We start from the raw sequence: 25,020 nt of genomic DNA, 5'->3' as shown, positions 1-25,020 counted from the left end.
CAACACCCAAAACATCTTATCAACTGCATAGCAATGTCCAAATAACCATCTAAATACCCTAGCAACTGTATATCAATGCACTACCCACCCAGAACACCCTAACAACTGCATAGAAATGCCCTAGTAACCACATAAACACTCTAGTTACTGTATAGCAATGCACTGGCCACATAAAACGCCCTAACAACTGCATAACAAAGCCCTAGTAACCAACTAAATACTCTAGCAAATGAATAGCAATGCACTGGCCACCCAGAATGCCCTAGCAACAGGATAACAAAGCCCTAGTAATCACCTAAACAGTCTAGCAACTGTATAGCAATGCACTAGCCACCTAGAACTGCATAACAATGCCCTGGCAACCACCTAAACACACTCACAAAAAAACTAGTAGGCAAGTATGCTTTAGAATAGCGTGAGTAAACTCTCACTCACGTTACACAGAACAACCATTGATTTCTTTTCTGTCATCATTCTCATGGGTCACTTCCTCTTTGCCTTTCTTTTCCTCTTTTATAATTTCCCTCAATCCCCTCTCTCTAGCGTCTTATTCCTGTCAGATCAGGTTCAGTTTCAGTCTCTGATGCACAATTATAAAACTGATTTGAAAAATAGATCACCCAAAAATGAAATGACATTTGAATGGTGTTTTTGTCATGAAATGAGGGTGAGTAAATGGCAGAATTTTTCTCTCTTTTTTTTTGGTGAACTAGTTTTTTAAAATCACAGATCACAGCAATATTGTTTGTCCTATGCTGTTTTGACGTGTGAAAAAGCCACTGTTGTTTTGTTTCTAATGTAAGCTGAGGAGGTTTTTTTGCAATAGCACTTCCATGATTTTAGTTTTCTTCTGCCTTCTTCTCTTTTGGCCTTGTGTTACTCTGTAACTGGAGTGTGTTCAGTCATGTGTGTCAGGCAGTATGTAACACGAGTGTGTGTGTGTGTGTGTGTGTGTGTGTGTGTGTGTGTGTGTGTGTGTGTGTGTGTCAGTCATGTGTGTCAGGCAGTATGTAACTGGAGTGTGTTTATGTGTGTTAAAGGGCAGTAATGCCGGGCATGGTACTGTTTCGGCGACGCTGGTCAGTCGGCAGTGATGACCTGGTGTTACCGGCTTTCTTCCTGTTCCTACTACACTGCATATGGTGAGTCAGTATTTGTGTTTGTCTGCACAGTTTTTTCTTTTACATTCATACATGAATTAAGCAATCCAACCAGTAAAGAATAAGCTCTTAGTGCCAGCACTGTGACTTCAATAAAAGTCTTAAGAGTTGAATTTAGACATTCTGTCTTGCAATATATATATATATATAAATATATATATATATATTTTTTTTTTTTCAAATTGTTTTTGTAAATTGTTGGCACTGACCAACATAATTTGTAAATGTTATTAACAGTTCTGTTTATTTCATACACATTTTGCCAACTGCTAATAAAGAACAAAAATGATACTCATTTTGGATATTTTGAGGTGACAGACTCGTGCAAACCAAACTAGAGTTCCCATCATTCTCTGTGTCAGCAGATAAAATATCGATTGCATGACATAATCTTTGGTGCTTTATAAACCACATTAACTATTTTTGTTGGGAAGTGCAAAAGAAATTTGAAATATGAAATTGCCCGACGGGTTCATTTTTGTACTGGAAATGATTTTAACACACATCTTGTCATAAATGTCAGATTTCTGAGATGTGTATGTTCATGTGATGCCGTGGCTGTGCTCTTTTGGCAGGCTCGTGGTTCTGTCTGTGGTTCTCTTTGGGCTGCCGTACAGTTTAGAGCAATCATGCTCGGTCACACTGGTGGACCATGGTCGCGGTTACCTCGGCATCCTGGTCAGCTGCCTGATCTGCGAAAGCGCCATCATGTGGCTGAGCATGAGAGGCAGCATCCTGTATACACAACCCAGAGAGGCAGTGCAGTACGTGCTCTATATACGGCTGGGTAAGACACACACTTGCACATTTAGAAAAACAACCATGAAAAATCTTTCATCAGTTCTCTCAGTACATGCAATCTCATATGTCAGCTCTCTTAACTGTAGTGATCCATCATAGACATGCTTCTGAAGCAAATGCCATTTCAAATTTTAAGGCAGCATTCCAAGAATCATTTGTGGAGAAAGCAATCCTAGAATGCATTGCAATGGACCCTTTTCATAAGACTGTGATGACGTGTTTCAACAGTCATCAGCATTGTAAATCATCAAGGTTTTTATATTAATGTATGTACATTTATAACACTATACTTTGTATTATATCACCTTTGCATCACATTACAAAAAACCTATTTGCTGCTCTCGAAGTTTACCCAACTATGACGACTTACGCTACAGAGAACCCCAGAAATGTGAAAGAAAGTCTATGAGCTCAGTGAAAAAATCCTGAGCTCTTAATATCAAAACTATGGACAAAAACCGATCAATCTAATTGAAGTGGACTATTTTCTACTGTGATTGTGTGCTTTTGCACTTTTTCTGATACACGCATGTGGATTAGAAGTTTATAAAAAGCTTGCTTCCACCACAGAATAAAAAAAAAATGTAATTGTGACTTTTAATCTCACAATTCTGACTTTGTTTCTTCCATTTGCCAGTTTTTATCTTACAATTAAGACTGTTTTCCAGAATTGCAAATTTATATCTTGAAATTTGGACCTTTTTTCTGAATACTAAGTTTATATCTTGCAATTCAGAATTTTGTGTTTACATATCACGATTCAGTTTTTTGTTTTTGCCACGGGATAAAAATATAATTATGACAATTAAACATTTTAGCCTCTCAATTGCAAATTCACATCTTGCAATTCTTACTTTTTTCCCCTCAGAATTCTGAGTTTACTTTTTTCACAGAATTTTGAGATTACAAAAGGTAATTTCAACTTTTTATTGACGCTTCTTGTCAGTTTTTCAAGTTTATATCTCGCTATTATAAGTTACAAACTTGCAATTCAGACTTTTTTTATAGAGTTGCAAGGGGGGAATAAATCTGAATTGTGAGAAAGAAGGTTAATTCACAATTGCCCTTTTTATTTTTATTTTTTATCTCGTTGTGGAAACAGGCTTTCATATGACCAAGTATGGAGGTTTGATCAAATCAATGATCAAAGTGTGAGCAATAATAATACTGAGGTTAACCATAACAAGATTTTTTGGGTTACATTGTTTCATTGCAAATTGACAGTGCAACGTGTGGTTAGGCCTTAAATCAACACTTGACATTAACTGTTATTCCTCTCTGCAGCCATCCTGCTAGTGGAGCTGGTGTACGCAGTGGTGGGCATCGCCTGGTTAGTGCAGTACTACCAGCCCTGCCCCGACGTCACCGCTAAGAACCTCACCCTGGGTAAGACATGAATTAAAACAATAAGTGACATACTGTACAGGGGGGTCGAAAATATGACTCAGTTTCTGACAATGAAACTAAAGGTTCTACCTTGCTTCTTAATCTAGTTGTCAAATAAACCTGGCATTTTGTCGATGGCTGATAGACATCACGATGTTGCGCCGCCATCGTGACCCCTCCCTTCTTTTTTTAATGCACAATCGCTTTTTAGTTTCACTATCACTTTGGAGAATCGCGACCGCACATACTTTGTCCGATGGCAAATTTGTAGACATCGCCCAACCCTATTCCTCACTTTGGATAAAGGGTACTATCTCATTTGATGTATTTCTCTCTATTTTAATTTGCAGACCAAAAGATAAGATTATTCATAACGAATGTATCATAAGTCTGGGATCAGAGCCACATTTGAAGCTGTTTTCAATTCTGTATTAATGGGACAATTTGCATCATTGTTCAGCAACAGTAAAAGGCTAAACTCGAACACATCGTGCTGTGCATTTTCATGTTACCTTTATCTGTCACTCCTATGTTTAAATATTGTAAAACAAAGATAATAGACAATAGTCTCACAAACTTACATTACCAGTCAAAAGTTCAGAATAATTACACTATTAAAAAGTCTCTTATGCACACCAGTGCTGCATTTATTTAGGATAGAAATACAGTAAAAATAGTAATATTGTGAAATATATTAATGTTATTTAAAAAAAAAAAATTCTATCTGAATATATTTTAAAATGTAATTTATTCCTGTAATGCAAAGCTGAACACATGATCCTTCAGAAACACTCCTCACACACAAACCATCATAAAGAAATTGTTCTAATATACTGATTTTCTACTCATTTATTATTTATACTTAGTTCAGGCGCTTCATTATTATCAGTGTTGTTAATATTTTTGTGAAATTGTGGGCCTTAACATGTGTCACCGCTATCGGCAGCAAGTCCGGGCATGTGTTAAAATCTCATGAAACCTCCCCTTGTTAATCTCAGCAGATTCCTGTAAATTTGAAAGTCATTTATAGCTATTTATGTCCTGGAATCTCAACGCACGCTTTCTAACAATACGCCTAGTGTAGCTTTTCCCATGTCTCTGCCGACCGTGAATCAGTGTCGCTCATTGTCCTCCCCCATCCCATAATAGCACACTTCGCTTCCATGCCAATCATCTGTCTGTACAGGACACGGACTGACAAAGAGACAGATGGTTTGTTTTACAGTAAAGAGCTTTCTGCTGAACTGAATCTATAAGCGGCAAATGAAGATGTATACGGTACATTTAGTTATTATATCTTATTTATTCATTAATGTATTTCTTTTCAACAGGAATCGTGGCGTGTAATTGGTTGGTCATCTTCAGTGTGTGTTTCACCATGATGTGTACCTTTGACCCCACTGGACGGACCTTTGTGAAGCTGAAAGCAACTCGCCGCCGTCAGCGTAATCTCACAACATACACCCTCAGGTATTCATGCTAGCTTATTTCAGGATGCCCATCAATCAGTGAAGATTTAAATGCCCACCTTTTGCAAAGTTGTACAATTCCCCCACCCTTTAAGTGTTCATTTTTTAATTATTTTTATTTGTACTGTTTTATGCAGCCAATAAGAGTGTAGTATTTATTTTACCCTATTTAAATCCACTCCATAGATTTCTAAGAGTGCACATTTTATGCAGTGTTGTTATTATTAACTAAAAAACAAAATAAAAAAAGGTAATTGAAAAAAAGCTGATATAAAATTAAGTATAGATGTAAATTAAAGTTGAAGTACTAAAATAACTTAATTAAAAATAAATATATTAAAATAAGTTAAATCTAAATAAAAATAATTAAAAAACAAAAATTAATAAAAAAGCACATTCAATTACTTAAACTAACTAAAACTCATTTCAATTAGGCAACATTTTCAAATTTTCAATTAAGCTGAAGTAATAAAAATAAAATTAAAAATAAATTAAAGCTAAATATAAATATTTAAAAAAAAAATTTAATACAGATGACAAAAGCATGTGAATTACTTTAATGTTAAAATTAAAAGTGAAAATATATAAATAAAAATAAAATTAAAATAACCATAAATACTTTCATAAAATAAATACTAAAATGATATAATAATAAAAATTAAAATAATACTGAATTGTATGCAAATTTTTGCTTATGGTTTTATTTTTAAGTAAAAATGAGTAAATATTATGTAAAATAAGCATCTGTTTCATTTCAGCAATATTGTGCTAATCCCATTTTTAAACATTAACTGGAAACATATTTTATTGGACTGTCCCACTTTTAATGTATGTAGAAAACTATTATGAAGTGAACTCACATAAAAAGTTATTTAGTTTAAATATGCTAAAACAAAGATTTAGAATTTTTATCATATGTTAATGTAAAAAAATATTGTATAATATAACTTGTCTTTCTTTGTTCTTTGTATTTGTTTTACTTGTATTTTTTTAATTGTTTTTGCCTTGAAAAATGTATATACAGTTATGCATTTTATGTGTTGCATGCCCATTTTTCCACTCCTGTCTCTAGATATGTGTTTCGATCCTTGTAATACCCATCTGTTGACCTATAATTCCTAAATCTGCTCATGATATTTGCTCAGTTGGGTTTTATCTCTTTTAGACACAGGCTAGAAGAAGGTCAAGCCAGCAGCTGGAGCAGGAGACTCAAGTTCTTCATGTGCTGCACTCGAGCAAAAGATACACAATCTGTAAGACTCCAGCACCAACTCAAAAACACACAGATGTGGGTTACTGTGACCACATCTCACACATACACACACAGCATTCTCAGCAGAATATGTTCTCTCTCAGGATGCTTACTCTGAGGTGGCAAGCTTGTTTGCCGAGTTTTTCCGGGATCTGGATATCGTTCCGAGTGACATCATCGCTGGGTTAGTGCTCCTCCGACAGAGACAACGGGCCAAGAGAGCAGCCGTCTTGGATCAGGTGTGCTTTATTTTATCAGTAATACTGCTTTTGATTGGATGGATATTCCTCACTGTCCTAATAATAATAATAATAAAAAAAAAACAATTATCTTTCTTGCAGGCAAACAATGACGTTTTAGCCTTTCTGTCCGGGATACCTGTAACTCGCAACACTAAATACTTGGACCTCAAGAACTCGGTATTTGAAGAATGTAATGTATGTGGGTGCTTGTGTCAATGTATGATTACTATTTATGATGCTCTCCTTCTGTTTACAGTCTGAGATGGCCATGTATAAGGAGGTGTGTTACTACATGCTGTTTGCCATGGCGGCGTATGGCTGGCCCGTATATCTTTTAAGACAACCAGCGTGTGGAATCTGCAGACTCGTCAGCACTTGCTCGTACGTAAAAAAAAAAACATTAGATCGTTCTGAACAGCTGGTAGGAAGTAAAGTAAGAGTGAATAAGAGAGGCTTCTATAATGGTATAGTTACCTGCCATCATGTTTATGGTAGACTTTCCCCTTATCTAAACTTAAAGCTGATTAAACTGATTAAAATTATGAATTTAATTTTTTAATTAATAATACATGACATTACATCTGTAATTTATTATCAATTATAACATGCAAAAATTGTGAGTGTGTATGTGTGTGTGTATATATATATATATATATGTGTATATATATATATATATATATATATATATATATATATATATATATATATATATATATATATATGAAGAGTTCATTTGCAAAAACAGATAAATCCTATCTTCTAAGTACTGCTAACTAACACAATAAAACACAATAGAAAAATGGTAGCATAATAAAAAACATAATTTTTGAAAATTATCTGCTGAGTTATGTTTTTGCAAATAAACTCTTAATATATATATTTTACTAATGTCAAACGATTAATCGCATCCGAAATAAAAGTTTTTGTTTACATAATATATGTATGTGTGCTGTGTCTATTTATTATGTATATATAAATACACACACACATGCATGTTTATATTTCAGAAAAATTATGTTATGTTTGTATATTAAATATATTTATTTATAATATAAATTGTATGAATATAAATATAGACATGTATATTGTATGTGTGTATTTATATATACATAATATAAATACGTGTGTGTGTGTGTGAGGGATGCACCAAAACAATTTTTTTCATCCATGTATTTTGCCCATTTTTCTTACCATTTCATAAATTAAATGGCCAAAATGTGCTTTTTACTGTTTTGTCTTGCTTTTCAAAGAAAAAAATCAATAACAAAACAACAATTTTAAAATCTTTGCTTAAAACCGAAAATTTTTAACATTCTAGCAGACATTATACCAACAAAGCACAATTCAACTAAAAATGAATAAGTTAGTAAAATACTATTTATGGCCATTTTTGAGACCCCCTTTTTGAATCAAGCATGTATTTTTTACTGTACAAATAAATGCAGCCTTGCTGAGCGGAAGAGACTTCTTTTAAAGCATTAAAATATATTACAGATCCCAATTCAAACATTATGGTTAAATGTTATAATAAATCTATTATTAGTAATTTTAAAAAATTACCTTAAAAAAAAAGTATTTTATGTAATATGTTTGTTCAACCCCTTGAATTAAAGCTTAAAGTCTGCACTTCAATTTCATCTTGATTGTTTTATTTTTAATTCTGTTCCTGTGGCATACAGAGCCGAAATTATGAAAATTGTGTGTGTTTTTATATTTACATATTTAATTTTTTTAGAATTTTATAACTGAGAATAATTTACTTTTGTCATTTTAGTGTGTGTGTGTGTACATATATATATAAAATGTAATGTATAATAAATGTGATTTATTGTCAATAAGAAATCACATTTTTGTTTTATTTGTATTTTTTTTCACATGGCTATTAAATTAAATTTTATTATAGGACATATGAATGAAATCAAATGACTTTATTTTTTCCTCTCTCGTCAGCTGTAACACTTCAGTCTCAGGTTCTCGTCTCTCTCAGTCCATCACCGTTGAGGAGGACAACTGCTGTGGCTGTAACGTTCTTGCCATCCGACGACAATTTCTGGACCGAGACCTTAAAGAAGTCCAGATTGTCTACACATCCTTCCATGACGCAGTACGCCATCTTAAATTAATTCTTCAGCTCCCCTGACTTAATCCTGAAAAATCCTGAGGCGTAATGTCTTGTGTGATAAATGTCTGTTCACATCAATGAGTCACCGCCTGACTAAAATAGTTCAATTTTAAAAAGCTGTAGCTAATGTGATAAATGTGAAGCGAGAATTTATTTTCTGTTTTTTTGATGGGATTTGCAGGTTTATGAGACGCCCTTCTTTGTAGCAGTGGATCATGCGAAGAAAAAAGTGGTGATCAGCATCAGAGGGACATTGTCCCCTAAGGTGTGTCAACCACACGTGTACTTTTAACAGCTCTTTCTCATTTTACACATAAGCACATGAGGTCAGGCTTCATTGTATGTTCATAGAATTAAAATAGTAGCTGTTTTTAAGCAGAATGCTTAAGCAGCAAAATAAGAAAGTGCTTTAACACACATTTTAAGGATGAAAATAATAACACAGTCATCCGGAATCAATCACATATAGTGACACTAAACTATACATCCGACTGCAGTACCAGGCTATCCATTTCCTACAAAGCTGTGCTAGTTTCATGTTTCTCGTATCACTCTGTGGTCTCTTCCATTTCACATAATAAAATAACTTAGACTCAAATCAATATTTCATGTCCTTTTATTTATTTATTTGATAAGTAGCCATGTAATAGGTGAGCCAATGTACATCATGACGGACAGTATAGCTAAATAAACCCAGTAGTTTTTTTGCAATATTGGCTGGCCTACTGTACTTTTTATATCTGATGCTGTACCCTTTTTATATCTCTCTGTCTTTCTCAGGATGCTTTAACAGATCTTACTGGCGATTCTGAGCGTTTGCCTGTAGAGGAGCAGCACGGCACATGGCTCGGACACAAGGTGCTAAACAAACACGCATACAAACACAAACACTGGCATACAGAAAACATATCAAACACAAAAACTTTGCAAACTCATTCTCATGAATCCTTTATCTAGGGAATGGTTTATTCAGCTGAATACATAAAGAAGAAACTAGAGCAAGAAATGATTCTCTCTCAAGCATTTGGGAGAGATTTGGTAAGTGGAACCATTTGTCATGCTTTAAAACATATGTATAGTTGACATCACAGGCATTTTAGACATCACAGAGCATAATTATATTGTTTTCCCACAGACTGCAAAAGTGTTCTTATTTGCAAAAACTTTTTCTCACATGAAGCATATTTTTTCACAAACTCTTGCCATTTTTCTCTACATCCGTGCAACACACCGTTCAAGGAATCACCATATGAGCAGTTGATATAATTAAATTAATTTTAGCACTGCTCATTCAAAGTAAAAATGCAGTGCTGTTGTGTTTCTACAGGCTTTCACTAGTTTCAATTATTTGCAATCAGTGAATACCAAATGCTTATGTTAAGGTTTTTATATGTGACCCTGGACCACAAAACCAGTCTTAAGTCGCTGGGGTATATTTGTAGTAATAGCCAACAATGCATTGTATGGGTCAAAATGATAAATTTTTCTTTTATGCCAAAAATCATTAGGATATTAAGTAAAGATCATGTTTCATGAAGATAAGATAAATGTCCTACTGTGTATCAAAACTTAATTTTTGATTAGTAATATGCATTGCTAAGAACTTCATTTAGACAACTTTAAAGGCGATTTTCTCAATGTTTAGATTTTTTTTTGCACCCTCAGATTCCAGATTTTCAAATAGTTTTATCTCAACTATCAATATGTATATCTTGAATAAAACGTAGTAAATGTGAAGTCTCTCTGTTTTGAAGTCGAATGTTTGCTTGTTGAAGTAAAATAATACTTTTTGAGATTGTATACACTATTGATTTCATTTTTGTGCAGGTCTTAAAAAAGGTCTACATTTGCTAGCATGGTATCGATACAAAACTTAAAGTAGTAGTAAATTCCACCCAGTATCTTCAAACAACATTTGCATGTTGCTTGCAGCATTTGCATTGTGCATGATATCATATGACACTAAAAGGTCCAGTGGTGTTTGCGTGTGTGTCTCAGGGTAAAGGGACGATGCATTATGGGCTGGTGATTGTGGGTCACTCTCTGGGTGCGGGTACAGCCGCCATCCTGTCCTTCCTTCTCCGGCCACAGTATCCTTCACTGCACTGCTATTCCTACTCCCCTCCCGGCGGCCTGCTCAGGTCAGTGTGACCTCTCTATTGTTGCTCTGGCATCCGTTTTACACTACATTTATAGAGAAAGCTGAAAACTGATCTCGTCTGAGAGAGAGAGAATGTTTAGCCGTCAATGAAGCATGATGACATTAGATAAGAGATTAAACTGATGTGTTAAAGGATTAGTTCATGCAAAAATGAACATTTTGTCATTACTGTTACAACCTGATGTCGTTCCAACACTGTATTATTTTCTTTTTGCTGTGAATCATGAAATTAGAATTTCTGTTTCCACTCAAGGAAAGTGAATGGTGATTTATAAGCTCCAAAAAGCATTATAAAACTAGTCCTCTAAATCCTTAGTTATGATTTATGAGCCATAGTTATAAATACATTTATATAAGGAACAAAGCCGTTTTCTGTGTTTTTTACTTCTCATCTACCACATCTCAGATCATATTTTTTGCAGCATTGTGGTCAAGTCACATGACTTGTGAAAACCAGAGGTGTTTGGTATTAGTGACAACTGCAAGTGTGAATTTGATTTAGAGCTCCAGAAAAAAGTAGGAATGTAACACTAAAGCTTTGCATCACAGGAATACATTAAAATAGAAAATTTTTATTTTAAATAGCAGTAATATTTCGCAGTATTACATTTTTTTACTGCATTTTTATATAAAAAAAAAAGGGGAAGACTTTTAGAAAAAATTTTAAAATCCTACCAAACATTTCATTGGTAGTGGCAGTTCATTCAAAAGCTATTATGGCAGCTTCAGAGTTGCATTCTTTAATACTTTTCTAAATTAAAAAAAAAAAAAACTCTCAAGAGATTTGTCACAAGCTACAGAACTGTAATGCAATTGGTTGTGAAAAATATTAGCCCTAAAGCATGCACGGATGCACAAATCCACCAGATGCACTAATCTTTTGGAAGGATATTATTTGAGTTGAGAGTCATTTAAAACCTTTTCTGAGTTTTTGATTTAATGAGAAAACTTACCTGCCACACTTGAAAAAGTCTTTGCACATTTTTTTTAAAATGACATATTCTTTGTAAATCTAAATATAAAGTCAGCATTAAATCAACTGTTGAATATTACTTTGAAATCTGTCACATCATGGCAGTAGAACAGATTGCGAACACTGTTTTTATGTTGACATCAAAGAACATGTTTGAACACAAGCTTTGGTTTCTGTTTAATTCATAGTGAGGATGCGATGGAGTACTCGAAAGAGTTCGTCACCTCAGTCGTGTTGGGAAAAGATCTGGTCCCCAGGTAAATGAGTGTTTAGCTGTGCTTGGATGTATTTATAAGTCTGAGCAGATGGATGTTAATCTTCTTCTGTTGTGTTCATTCAGGATTGGCCTCTCTCAGCTTGAGGGCTTCCGTCGCCACCTACTTGAAGTGCTACAGAAGAGTGAAAAAGCAAAGGTGAGCTGCTTTAACTTGCTTATTCCCAGAGTTAGAACATAGTCTCGATGTGCTACGAACTGAAATGAACTGTTAAATTACTGTACAGTATACATAACTATATTAATTCCATTCCAGTCAATGAGATAAAAATGTAATTAAATAATTCTAGGAAAGGAAAAAAATAAGAACTTGATAAATGTTTTCCTTTGGAGAAATTTGTGAACAGTATATAAGAAATGATCTACAATCACTCTGGTTTGATTGCAAAATAAGGAAGATCACAGCCCTGACAAGGAGTGGTTTATTTTATTGCCATAATAGCAAATGTGGTTTATTTTGCCGTAATGATGCTGACTGTACATTGAACTAAATATGTAGAGAATCAAGCATTCTGGAGAGTGTATGCATGTGGGTGATGGTGCAGTAGCATTTATTATCCTTGTTTTGTGCCAGTAATTAACTGCCCTCATTATATCTCTCACATTGTGCTTCGCCCATATCCTTTTCCTCTGGGCGAATAAAGTAAATGATAAATTGTTATGTTACTAATTATAACCTCATCTTTTTTTTTTTCTTTTTTACATCTCTTTTCTAGTTCATTCAGTGGAACATTAATCTCTTTTCTCATTTGCGTGAGGTTTAAAAGTACACTGCCATTCAAAGGTTTAGTGTCAGTCAAATTTTTTACGATTTTTAACTAGTTCACCCAGAAGTGAACTTTTTCAGGCCAGCTTTTTGTTTCTTCTTTGGAACAAATTTGGAGAAATGTAACATTACATCACTTGCTCGCTAATGGATCCTCTGCAGTGAATGGGTGCCGTCAGAATGAAAGTCCAAACAGCTCATAAAAACATCACAATAATCTACAAGTAACTCCAGTCCATGAATTTACATCTTATGAAGAGAAAAGCTGCATGTTTATAAAAAAACTAATTCATCTATACATTTCAAACTTCAAATTGTTGCTTCCACTAAAATACAAGTCCTCTATCCATAATAAAGTAGTCTCATCTTAATCAGGAGAGAAATATGCACAGATCAAGCACCGTTTACAGGTGAAAACAAGCCAAAACAGTTCTAAACAGATATGTGGGTGGATTTTGATGTGAGAGGACAACTTTTTTACTGGAGGAAGCGTTATTATGGATTATGGACTCGTATTTTGGCCAGAAGTGTCATTTTAAAGTAATGATGAATTAAAATATGCAGCTTTTTACTTCACAAGACATTAATTGATGCAATGGAGTCAAGCAAGTTGCTTGTGGATTATTGTGATGTTTTTATCAGCTGTTTGGACTCTCATTCTGACGGCACCCATTCACTGCAAAAGATCCACTGGGGATCCATGTCTCCAAATCTTTTCCCATGAAGCGAGTACATTTCCTAACATTTTAAGTTATAAATTGGGAGTACATTTTCAGAAAGTTTTTGGGTGAACTATTCCTTTAATTTCTTTCTTTCAAAAAAAATTAAAATAAAAAATCTTACTGACCACAAACTTTGAACAGAAGTGTACTCTATGTTAGTGCTTGCTTTTATAACTTATAGTAGACCAGCTTTCTGGAAAAGTAGTCACCTACTCAATTTAGCTTATATAAATGACTCACCACACACCACACAGCTTCAGAGAATTTTTTTTCTGTTTCTATCAAATCCAACACTGTGCTGACGTGCAGTGGAGATGATGCCAAAATGAAAGCGTACACGCCTCCATTGCCATTGATGCTGTTTGCATCATAAACAGCATCTCATATATATTTTCTGCCAACCTCTGATTAGTTTCAGGGAAGTTTGTGAGAAATTTGGTCTCTATGTGATGCATTTCTGCTTATTGATGTGCATAATCGTGCTGCCTACTTTGGTGGTTAGCTGCTCTTAGCAGGAAATGATGCTTAAAAATGCTGCCCATGTAGGCAGCTCACTAGGTTTTGGAACAGAGCCTGTACGGGTCTCTCTGTCTGTTTCCATCAGTGGCGGATCATTGCTGGGGGTACAAAGTGCATCCCTAAATCAGAGCTGCCCCTGGATGACGAAGCCCCTGTATCTCAGGGCGTGACCCCCTCTAACTCTCGCCTGTGGCTTCACCCCAGTGACCTGAGCATCGCCCTTTCAGCCTCCACACCGCTCTATCCACCGGGACGGGTCATTCATGTGGTGCACAACCACCCGCCTGAGATGTGGTGAGTAGAGAGGAAGTAAACTGAATGGAATAATGGAACAAGGAAATGAGAGTCTGCTCTTCAGATACACGGTACACTCCAGGAATACACATACTGATAAAAAAAAAATGTATAGCCTGAATGCACTGTAAGTTGCTTTGGATAAAAGCGTCTGCTAAATGCATAAATGTAAATGTATATTGAAATGTCTGGCACTGAGAAATGCCAGTTTTAGAGATTCTGCATATGTAGATTACCTGCCTTTTTGGTAATTGAGCTGTAGGAAGTTGACATGAATAGACACATAAATAAAATTAAATAAACTGGGCTAAACTGGGATGTAGCTTAAAAATGTACAATACTGTTCAAAAATTTGGATTCAGTCTTTTTTTTTTTTTGAAACTTTTATGCTTACCAAGGCTAAAACTTTGATAATGTGAAATATTATTAGTTTAAAATAACTGTTTTCTATTTGAATATATTTAAAGATGTAATTTATTCCTGTGATGCAAAGCTGAATTTTCTGCATCATTACTCCAGTCTTCAGTGTCACATGATCCTTTAGAAATCATTCTAATATGCTCAAGAAACATTATTGACAATCAGTGTTGAAACTGAATGTGATGCGTAATATTTTTGTGTAAATAGTGATGCCTTTTTATGGTTCTTTGATGGATAGAAAATTCAATAAATTCAATTCAGTTTTTTTTTTTTATTATTATTTAACTGTGTACAAGTCTCTCATTATCGATCAGTTTGATGCATCCTTGCTGAATACAAGTATTTGTTCATTTATTTATTTAAAAGAAAATCTTGCTGACCTTAAACTTTTGAACACTTGTGTAAGTAGTAGTAAATATCATCAACTACTAAATGAGTAAAACCTGTTTCTCTTGCAGTTTTGTTCTTTGCACAAATTATAAATTAAACCCCATCTAATGTAGAGCAGTTCATTTTTTTATCCATTTAACCATATCTTTGATGGCAGCTGGGGGTCTAGAAAAGTGTATAGGCCTACTGAAATGCAAATGCTGGTAATATAATAATTGTTTAATATTTGTTTTGTTTTCTCAAAAAAGACTCTTACAAGAAATATATAATTATTTCAAATTATGATTTCAGTAATGCAAAACAAACAAATAACGCATAGCCTCTGTGGACTTCCATATGTTTGGAAATCTATTTTTTCAGTTTCATTCTACGTATGCTGCTAGGAAGAGTTGGACCTTTTTATTTCCAGTAATTAACTTGAATGTGTCACATCAGTTTCCAAAGGTTTCCTGTAAGTCTAAGTTTCCTTTAACCATCTCTCTCTCTCTCTCTCTCTCTCTCTCTCTGTAGTTGTGGTCAGGAAGATCCCACTTACTCTGCTCTGTGGGGGGATAACAAGGCCTTTGATGAGGTCATCATTTCTCCAGCCATGCTGAATGAACACATGCCCCATGTGGTGATGGATGGCCTCAACAAGGTGTGTGTCTGTGTGTGTGTGTGTGTGTGTGTGTGTGTGTGTATTTGTGTGCACGCTTTTCTGTCTAACACTTGCCAAATGCAACGTCAGTGATTGGGAAGCTAATGAAATGCCATTCTGGGCAAATCTGAGTAACACCGAATCCAGCATATACTGTATAAATGCAAAAATATTAACTAAGTAAAACAGTAAACTTTCCAAAGGAACTGGAGAATATATTAAATAATAGAATAAATGCAATAATTTTGCATTATAAATATATTGTGATGATTGTGTTACACTTGTATTAAAGTTTCCCTGAGTTCAATTGGACTATTTTTGGAATCCTGGCTTCGCTCTTCGCTTTCAATGATTATGAGAGCGTTAGGACAAGATATTTTAATAATGCCTCTGATTAAACTTTAATAACAAAATTGTACTTTTCAGTCAATTAATTCAAAAATCAAAACGATGATTCATTTGCATCATCACTCAAAAAACAAGTTACTGTGTGGTTAAAAATGTTTTTATTAAAAAAAAAAAAACAGAAGTGGACTAGATTTGTGCTGAATTTAAATATTTTAATAGATGTCCCAAAGGTTGCAAAATAGTAAAATATAGTATTTGTACTGTAAATAGTGTTGATAGCCTACTATTTAGTAAAATATTAAATTATATAAAGTTAAATTAAGTGATTTTCAGCAGCATTATTACTCAAGTCTTCAGTCTCACTTGATGCTTCAGAAATCATTCTGTCACTTTTGATCAATTTAATGCATCTTTACAGTAAAATAACATGAAAGGTAAGTTCCAATGGATTCTGGTGTTCCCAGATCTGCTTTTGTTAATGGAATGGCTTTGGGGTTTGGGGTCAATGAATCAATTGCTTATAAGGCTTTTGGGCTGCAATGGACTCCAGGTATATGTGTTGCAGATCTGTGTCAGCATCTTAGCCAAAGTGTGTCCTTTGTCTGTTTTTGATGGACATAAAGGTCTTTCTTTGTTTTTGTCCCCTGAAACCGCCGTCATCGGAATTCCACAAGCATAAAAGCATTTCTGGCATGGCTGTTTCTTCTTCTTCTTGCTCTTATATAAGGTTAGGGGTTTGTTCCGAGCCCTAATCCTAAGTATTAAACTTTGGGTGCGCAACTTGTCCTGCTGCATACTGTATATAATGGAATGATAAATCTAGTTGCTCTTAAACTGGGCTGTCATACTGTCTTGTTTTGTATTCTTCTGAAAGCATGTTCCTAAATGTGTTGGTTTGTCTTCACAGGTGCTGGAAAACCCAGATTTAATTTCAGAACTGATTGCTGCACAGGTTGGAAGCCAGAGAACTAGCATCCAAGCGTGTGTTTCTGTCCCTAACGCACTTCCAGATCCCTCTCTAACGCCTCTCTGTTCAGATGAATGTTTTATGGTTCCAGATACATGCTCTGCTTCCCGAACTCCCAGTGAAATGGTTTCTGTCCAACCACGAGGTTCAGACATTAACAGGAACGGTTTATCACTCAATAATACTGTCAGTCTTCAAGCAGCTTCCAAGTCAAACTCTCAAAACACTATCACAGAAACTCTCACCCCTGTAATGTATGTTACTGTAGACAGATCTTCTATTGAGTTAGATATAAAGCCAGGAGACAATTTCTGTGCCCTTCAACAACCATCAACATGTCCATCTCTGTCTGAATCCCCAATGGTTGCATGTGCTCCCCAGTCAAACATTGTATTGACCTCTACAAAGTTGGACTTGCCGACATTAGAAATGCCCTCATCTGTCCAACACTCAACCATCCCCTTTAACGGCTCTTTATCTTCCAAAATGACAAATTCCTCCTCTGATGTGTCCATTCCTGAGTCCCATCCTCAGTTCCAGCAGACAACTTCCCAAACTCCATTTCCAAACACATCAGATCCCTCTTCTCCCCCAGAGTTCCTGTTAAAAACCTGCATATATCCAGACTTTTCAGAGATCCCCTCAACTGGATTAAAGTCTAAAGACACATTAGCTGAACTCTCAAAGCAGAACAATTCTACAAAATCCTCAGTCTTTGATAACACACCTTTAAGTTCTCCTCAGGCTAGTTCCTCGACTGCCCAATCTGAAGAGACCAATTTTAGTGCCACATGTTATATCTCAAGCATCTGATATACACTACTGATCAAAAGTCTGGGGTCAGTAAAATATATATGTTTTAATTCATAATTTTATTCAACAAGGATGCATTAAATTGATCATAAGTGACAGTAAGATATTTATAAAGTTACACAAATTCTATTTTTAAAAAAGCTGTTCTTTTGAACTTAATATTCAGCAAAGAATTCTGAAAAAATGCATCAGTTTCCACATAAATATTAAGCAGGACAAATGTTTTCAACATTGATAATAATAAGATTTTTTTCTTGAGACGCAAATAAACATGTTAGAATGATTACTGAAGGAAATTTTTAATTAAAAAATGAATTTAAAATGTAAAATATATTAAAATAGAAAGCATTAAATTGTAATAACACAATTTCCACAAATCTTTACTGTATTTTTGATTAAATAAATGCAACCTTGGTGAACATAAAAGACTTATTTCAGATACATTAAAAAAAAAAAAAAAAAAAAAAAAAAAAAACAATGTTACAAAATGTACAGTCCAACCAGATGCATGTGCTTTCTTCCTTTGCAGCTAATAATCTCTGTTCCTCGCTGCCAGAAACATCCATCAGCTTTGGGCATCTGTGGTGTCATTCTCTTCCTTTCTGCAGGTTCCTGGTCTCTCTATCAGTTCTTCTTAACTTCCTGTTTTGGTGTCTGGTTTATGCTTTAGCAGTTTGCAGCAGGATTTTCATTGCAGCTTCTCTCCCTCTCTGTGTGCCTTGAGTTTGTCACCTGGTCTTTTACGCTTGGTGCTTTACTCTTGGAGGTGGATTTAGGCCTGTGGTGGTTCTTGCGGTGGGCATCTGCGTTTGTTTACCCTGCTTGTTGTTGGTGGTAGTTCTGCCTAAGAGAGAACATTTAAAGGAACAGTGAACACTGTGTCAGCATTGTTACAACATGTATAACCAGGATAAATATCTCCCTTTGTGTTATATAGAGAAATGTGGACTAATATTGCAGAAAAATCTGTGAAATTCTGCAGAAATGTGCTAAATGGACTAAAAATCGTGTTTACTCACTAATCTGTTGACCTAACATGCAGTTTACTGTTCATTCCATATGCTTTTGTTTATTTTTATAATTTTTAGAAAAAAAAAAATGCTTCATCCAACAACTATTTTTTAGTGGTTTTTTTCTTTCTTTCATTTTTTGTCTCTAACTGCCTGTACAGGCTCAAATTGACTAAAATTTATACAGTTGCTCTATTTTGAAGTAAATGGTTTTGTGCAATTATTTTATTGTTGTTTGTAGTATGTAGCTTGTATTATTATTTTATCATATTTTTTGCATGGTACATGTACATCATTGTTTTACACAAGCTCATCCATTGCATTTCATTGCATCCATTAACTGATATCTTTGATTATTGTCTCTAACTCTAGCCATACTCATATGTTTACATACATAAATAAATAAAAATGCATTATCATCTTGTGGCTATGTAACTGGACTTTTACCTTTGTTGTTCCATTCAACTTTGTTTTTGTTGATTTGTCTTTCATAATGAACATAAAACAGCTGATTTTATGTCACTATGTGTTTGTATTTGAAACTATCAAATATTTTTATGTAAAATGACTAGATTGGGGGTAAAATAGGACATTTGTCTCATGATTGAAGCTCCGTTTCACTCGGTGTGAACAAAAATGAATGAAAAGTGAAAACCCTGTTTGGCTAAAGAGTGCTTGCAAGATAAAGGGTATCTGAATTGAAATTCCACAGCATTAAATCTTTCTAGTATGGTTTTAGATGATATATTTTCACAGTGTTTTATTCAAAGAAAAGTATACTTCAGTAATCTGCATTTGGCATTGCAACAAATGAATATGTGATAAAGAATAGCCCTTGTCTTTATAAAAATGTGTTCAGGTGTATTCATTTCATCTCGATATATAATACATAACATTTTTCACAATTTCAAGTAGGCTGTTAGACCTGCTTATTTCTTTCCATTCATTCATATATTCATGTACATTTTTTTCCTTCTTTGTAGTTTTTATCATCTGTCTTGTTTTCTCTCTTCCTCTTTGTCCTGCAGGTGTTGGAAAACTATAATAAAGGGAAGACAGCTTTACTGTCAGCTGCTAAGATAATGGTTAGTCCTACAGAAGTGGACCTGAATCCAGAAACAGTTTTTCTCGATGCGTCTAGTTCACCGCAGCCCACGCCTGCCAAACATCACCGCAGAAACAGTAGTGTCCGGTGAGTCACGAGAGCCAATCAGAGTTTGAAACAAGCTGACTGACCAATCAGAACACACCAATGACTGATCAGTGATGCAGATTTTCTTTAGGTGTTTTTAAGCATTTCTTATCGTTTGATTTTAACTCTATTGCCTGTCCTTCTCGCTCATGCCGACTGCAGAGGTACAGTGTATGGTACTATACAGTTCCCCCCTCGTCCTCTTTGGTTCAGTAGAAAAGAACAGCCTAGACGTTAGTCACATTAGTGTTGCCTAACCATAAACCTCCCTTTTCTTCCCCCCCCTTTTCTAATTTTCTCCCTCTCTTTCCTGTTCTCTGATTTATTTTTTATTTAATATGTTAAATGTTTATTACCCTTTACCCATTTACAAATTACATATCATCTTCCATATACAAAAAAAAAAAATATAATTGATGAAAATAAATGTAATTAAAAAAAAAAAAAATGAAATAATTTTTGGTCTGTTTTTCTTCCATTTAAACTTTTTATTTTCCCTGCATTTTGTGGTATTATTTTCCATTTTTTATGCATTTTTTTATATCAAATTTTTCCCCCCTGCAAACTATTTTTAATTCCCTAATTTTATTGTTATCATCCTTCTCTTTTCCCCCTCCATGCTTTCTGTCTCTCTGGTCTCTGTTTATTTTCTCCGTATACTACTCTACTCCTGTGCCCACTTCCTGTCCTGTCCTGCTGTAGTTCCTGTGCCCGCTCTGAGATCTCGCTGGATGGTTTCTCGGAGTGCCCACCTCCTCCTGTGCCTGTGGTGCTCACCGGTGCCCGTGAGCGATTGGCCGTGGAGCTGCGGGAGCAAAAAGCCCCCTTGGCCATCATGGAAAGTCTATCTGATGCCGAATCCGTCTACAGCTTGGACTCCCGACGATCATCTGCCGCCCTGAGAGGCTCGCCCTGTTTGGGGAGTCTACCTTTCCCTTTGGACGCCACCATCCCAGAAGAGAATCCTTCGTTGAGTTCCCGTACGGAGCTGCTGGCCGCAGATGGCTTGGATCATGAACTGGGCGATGCCGGCCCGTACTGCCCTACTCCTCCAGAACTTGAAGTACCTTCCAGTGTCACCCATCATCTCAACTTCTCTCCGCTCTCGCTTGGACAAACTATCGTAGATCAGCCGGCCAGCCAAGACAAGAACTCCTGGCAGTCTTCAGGAACGCCTGTGGCTTGCCAGCCATCAGCTGTTCCCAACAGTCAAGAATCCTGCCCAGTAGCATCCCGGACTGGTTCTATGCCAGAAACGCCCAAGGATAGAGAGTTTGAAGAGGGAGAAGTTGAGAGTGTCCGGTCCCAGACTCTTCCACCAGTTCCTCCGCTGTCCAACGGCACTCCCAGTCAGGCGGTCCTAGAGTTCGCCCAGTACCTGGACTCTCTATTTAGGCTGGATGGCAGCAGCTCTCCACCTCTTGAGCTGTCTGATGCAGAATCCGAGTCTGGACGTGGATCGTATAGCCAGGCTGAGGGACACCATGCGGATCAGTGCGTGAAAAACGCAGACAAGGACAGGCAGCTACTGGCTAGAGCGACTCTAGAGCCCAACTTGGTTCCCAAGCCGCCTCGCACGTTTGCCGGCTCGGCCGACCCTTCCTCCGGCATCTCACTTTCTCCATCCTTCCCACTCTCGTCTTCTGGAGAACTCAACGATTTCTCTCCTCCTGACGGAGTGCTACCCGCCAACCATACGACTGCGCTACGAACTTCCGCTGCTAGTCCCAACCCTAAGGAAACTGTGTTGTCATCTATGGTGTAGTGGCCCACTTTCATCTATTTATTTAACCCTATGGTTTCCTTTTTCCTTCTGAACCGATCATAGAAACGTGCATGCGTAGCACCATGGCCAGTCCTTCCAGACTTCTGGACCATTAAGGATTCATCAAGAAAAGAAGACCTCATTTTGTACTATTGTAAGACATTCCTGAATGCATTGCGTCTTGTGCATCACCATTATGAAGGAGGACCATTACACGAGGTGCTGAGGGGCTCCTTCGTACACTAAAGATGTTGCTAGTATATCGAGAAGCTTGCACAAATGAGCCTACGTTCACACTGAATCTAATGTTACGGTTATGTTTACACTGACACCACAGAACACCAAGCTTTCACAAACGTTGGCAGTTTCATGTAAGGGAAAGGCTGGGATAGGAAAAAGGGAAGACTAACTAACTTAATGGAGTTATGGGGAGGGGCGCACACAACAAGGAGTGGGGTACAATTCCTCAGGACTTTGAAGAATGAAGAATGGGACAAAGACGTCTCAGGCGAAGGATAGTAAATTGTTGATTTTTTTGGATTGTAGGGTTAAATTTTTTTTTTTTTTTTTTTTTTTTTTTACTGAAGATTGTGTGGAATGTCCTGCTGAGTGTGTGTAATTGGTGGCACTGACGGTTGGTGGACATCTATGAGTTCTTGATGTGCATGAGAAAATACTGTATGCTCGTGTAAAACGTTTAATTTTGCTAACTTTTGTCATCTCTTATTTACATAAACCCACTTGAATTTACGCATGCAAGTTTTCTATCATTTCTTTTTCCACCGATTGCCAAAAAAGCCAACTTCATACAAGTCAAATGTTTGAACTCTGTGAAATTAATGTATGATGATAATTACTGTTATTATTATTTATTTTTACAAAGCACTGCCCATAAATGCAAACGACATCAGGAAGAGTTGTGGAATGGTACGAGATGTGCACCAGTCACAAAATGCGCCCTTTAAATGGCTCGCCTGAATCTGCGATGTCTTTTACGCAGCATGAGACGCGTCTTTCGCGAAAAGTCTCTTTCGGTATGGGTATGGCGTGCAATCAGTAGCAAAATAAGCATAGAGAGATTTCTTCTCATCTGCTTTTTTTAAAAACCATTTCTACTGTTGTTGCTATAATACAATAAATAGTGGTTTAACTCAATGGCGAAATATTTTAATAACTTAGACTTGCTTTTTATATATATATCGTTTCAGGATGAAGTGTTTGAGTTTTTGGGTGGTTGTGTGAAAAAGTACAGCGGTTTGTCACCACAAGAGCTTCAAGTATTTTATTTTGTATGCTGTCAATTGTTTTATAGCACAATTCCCATGCGTTGGTTGCATGTAATACTTTGTTAATAATTGGTTATAGATTCTGCATGTGACGAAACCAAACTTTTTTCAAAGATTTTTTCTGATGTAAATGTAATATAAACGATCAAAAGTTTGGCATATATAGCAAAAAAACACTTATTTTGCTGTTCTTTTATTGCTGCTTTATTAAATTACTCTTTATAAGTTGTGACTAAATAACTTTTAAGCTGTGACTGCTGTACTTTTTCACAAAAAGTTGTGTATAGCACTGCCTTTTCACGTGAGTGTAAATACTGTCTTGTTTTTAGTTGTTGTGTTCAAATAAATAGATATAAAATCAATGGGACTTATCAATAATAAGCTCTATCATGTACCATAGTGATGACTTTATCTCAAATGTATAGCTATATGGATATATCTACAGTATAAATTATAAATAGAGAAAAATGATGACTATTCAGGAATGAAAATCTGATACTGTGGCCATATGCTGACTTCAGAAAATACATAATGATCGAACATTCATTCTAAAAAAGAAAAGAAAAGAAAACTCTTTTCATGTTGTCACTACCCTGCCAGTCTTTCAACTTTCAAGAATGAGAATGTATTTAAATGCACACACTTACACTGCCCTGCCTGTAATAGAATAAATCATATGGATCTCTGACTGACTTTGTTTCTCTTGACTTTGTTTCTTAAGCTGTCTAGGGGGTATGCTTGGATGTTTTATTAACTTAAAGTTTACTACATGGTGGCAATACAATATTCAATTCATTTCATTAATTAAAAAAAGAGTAACTCATTTGATGGCTTATTAGCATAAAGACCTTCACTTCGTTGGGAAATTTAAATCTTTCGCTGACCTTTTTTCGGAAATATTTTCAAGGGTTTTCAATATTTTCAACACTTAAAATGTCTGTAATGCAATGATTTTAGTCTGTCCCTCCTCAGTTTAATTCAGACAAAATTTTGATTTTGACAATCTATTGAACTGATATTCAGTGAATTATAATTTTTTTTAAGTAGCTAATTTTAAAGATCAAAAACTAGAAATGTCAGTTCTATTCATTTTATTTCAGTTTTAGCTATTTTACAAGTTAAAGTAAACAAAAACAATAAATGCTTGGAAAAATAAATGCTTTGGTTAAAGTAAACAAAAACAATAAATGCCTTGGAAAGTAGAAATACGGGTTTTCATATTTTATTTTGTATACAGGTTATTTATTATTTAACTGTAATAACCCTGCAATCAGTGTTTCCTTGAAGTTAAGCATTTCCTTTCACAGACTGTTTTTTGAATAAGAAACATAGCTTTTTTTTAAGGGGTTTTAGGGCCTATGCTGTAGCCCAATCATGGAATGTGCCATACTGCACGATGTATTATTATTACCATTATAAAGAAAGAAAGAAGCTGAATAAAACTTAAAATGTTTACAAATACTAGATGGTACAGCTTTCTCAAACCTAGGTAGACTATTGTAAAATAAATAAAAATAAAAACTCATTTCCACCATATTTACTGTACGTTCATGTATCATAATAGGAGTAGCAGATTAACTGAACAGGATTTCGTTTTTATTTATTTTTTTATTACGAACATTATATCAACCAATAAAAAGCAGCAACAATACAAAAAATACAAAATAATAATAATAAGTAGAATTTTTTTTATAAAATAATAATAATCACAAAACAAATAAATTAGCTACAAGACAGAGGTATAAAATTAAACAAAACATTGCATTCAAAACAAAAGATTAATCAGCTTTTTAAAGCCTTCTTATTACATATAGAGTTAGAAATAGAAACATTCCTTTAATAGATAATAGTATTATCTATTACATTCATATTAACATGAGTGAGTGAGTGAGAGAAAGAGAGAGAGAGAGACTACAGTGGAATTTTTTTTTTTTTTTTTTTAAGTTCCAAAAAGATTAAAAAATGCTATACATCCGTTACGCTTTTTTACTTCTTGCTTCTTTTAGGCCCTCAATACAATGGTTAAGTTCAATTTTAAATAATATAATTTA

The 25,020-nt window shown here is 35.2% G+C and overlaps 1 protein-coding gene across 3 annotated transcripts in view; it reads left to right on the top strand.

Annotated features, from left to right (window-relative positions):
• The window catches only part of LOC109076568 (diacylglycerol lipase-alpha-like), a 38,291-nt gene extending 14,630 nt beyond the window's left edge, over nt 1-23,661 (top strand). The window contains exons 1-20 of one of the 3 annotated variants that reach the window (XM_042727262.1): nt 645-667; nt 1,041-1,142; nt 1,736-1,947; nt 3,246-3,347; nt 4,679-4,817; nt 5,982-6,069; nt 6,173-6,307; nt 6,410-6,487; nt 6,567-6,691; nt 8,261-8,414; nt 8,614-8,697; nt 9,213-9,290; nt 9,390-9,470; nt 10,431-10,573; nt 11,755-11,823; nt 11,907-11,979; nt 13,933-14,141; nt 15,462-15,588; nt 19,755-19,918; nt 20,621-23,661. In XM_042727262.1, coding sequence (XP_042583196.1) covers nt 1,048-1,142; nt 1,736-1,947; nt 3,246-3,347; nt 4,679-4,817; nt 5,982-6,069; nt 6,173-6,307; nt 6,410-6,487; nt 6,567-6,691; nt 8,261-8,414; nt 8,614-8,697; nt 9,213-9,290; nt 9,390-9,470; nt 10,431-10,573; nt 11,755-11,823; nt 11,907-11,979; nt 13,933-14,141; nt 15,462-15,588; nt 19,755-19,918; nt 20,621-21,683 — 3,219 coding nt within the window. In that variant the 5' untranslated portion in view covers nt 645-667; nt 1,041-1,047 and the 3' untranslated portion in view covers nt 21,684-23,661. Of the gene's footprint in view, nt 1-644; nt 668-1,040; nt 1,143-1,735; nt 1,948-3,245; nt 3,348-4,678; nt 4,818-5,981; nt 6,070-6,172; nt 6,308-6,409; nt 6,488-6,566; nt 6,692-8,260; nt 8,415-8,613; nt 8,698-9,212; nt 9,291-9,389; nt 9,471-10,430; nt 10,574-11,754; nt 11,824-11,906; nt 11,980-13,932; nt 14,142-15,461; nt 15,589-16,843; nt 17,841-19,754; nt 19,919-20,620 lie in introns of those variants that run through there. The other 2 variants (XM_042727261.1, XM_042727263.1) reach the window with 2 other exon arrangements.
• The last annotated feature ends 1,359 nt before the right edge of the window (nt 23,662-25,020 follow it).

The sequence above is a fragment of the Cyprinus carpio genome, chromosome B7 (assembly GCF_018340385.1).
Source record: "Cyprinus carpio isolate SPL01 chromosome B7, ASM1834038v1, whole genome shotgun sequence".
In the NCBI taxonomy this organism is placed as follows: Eukaryota; Metazoa; Chordata; class Actinopteri; order Cypriniformes; family Cyprinidae; genus Cyprinus; species Cyprinus carpio.
Note: the sequence above shows the minus strand (reverse complement) of the source record. Positions and strands in the feature narration are given on the sequence as shown.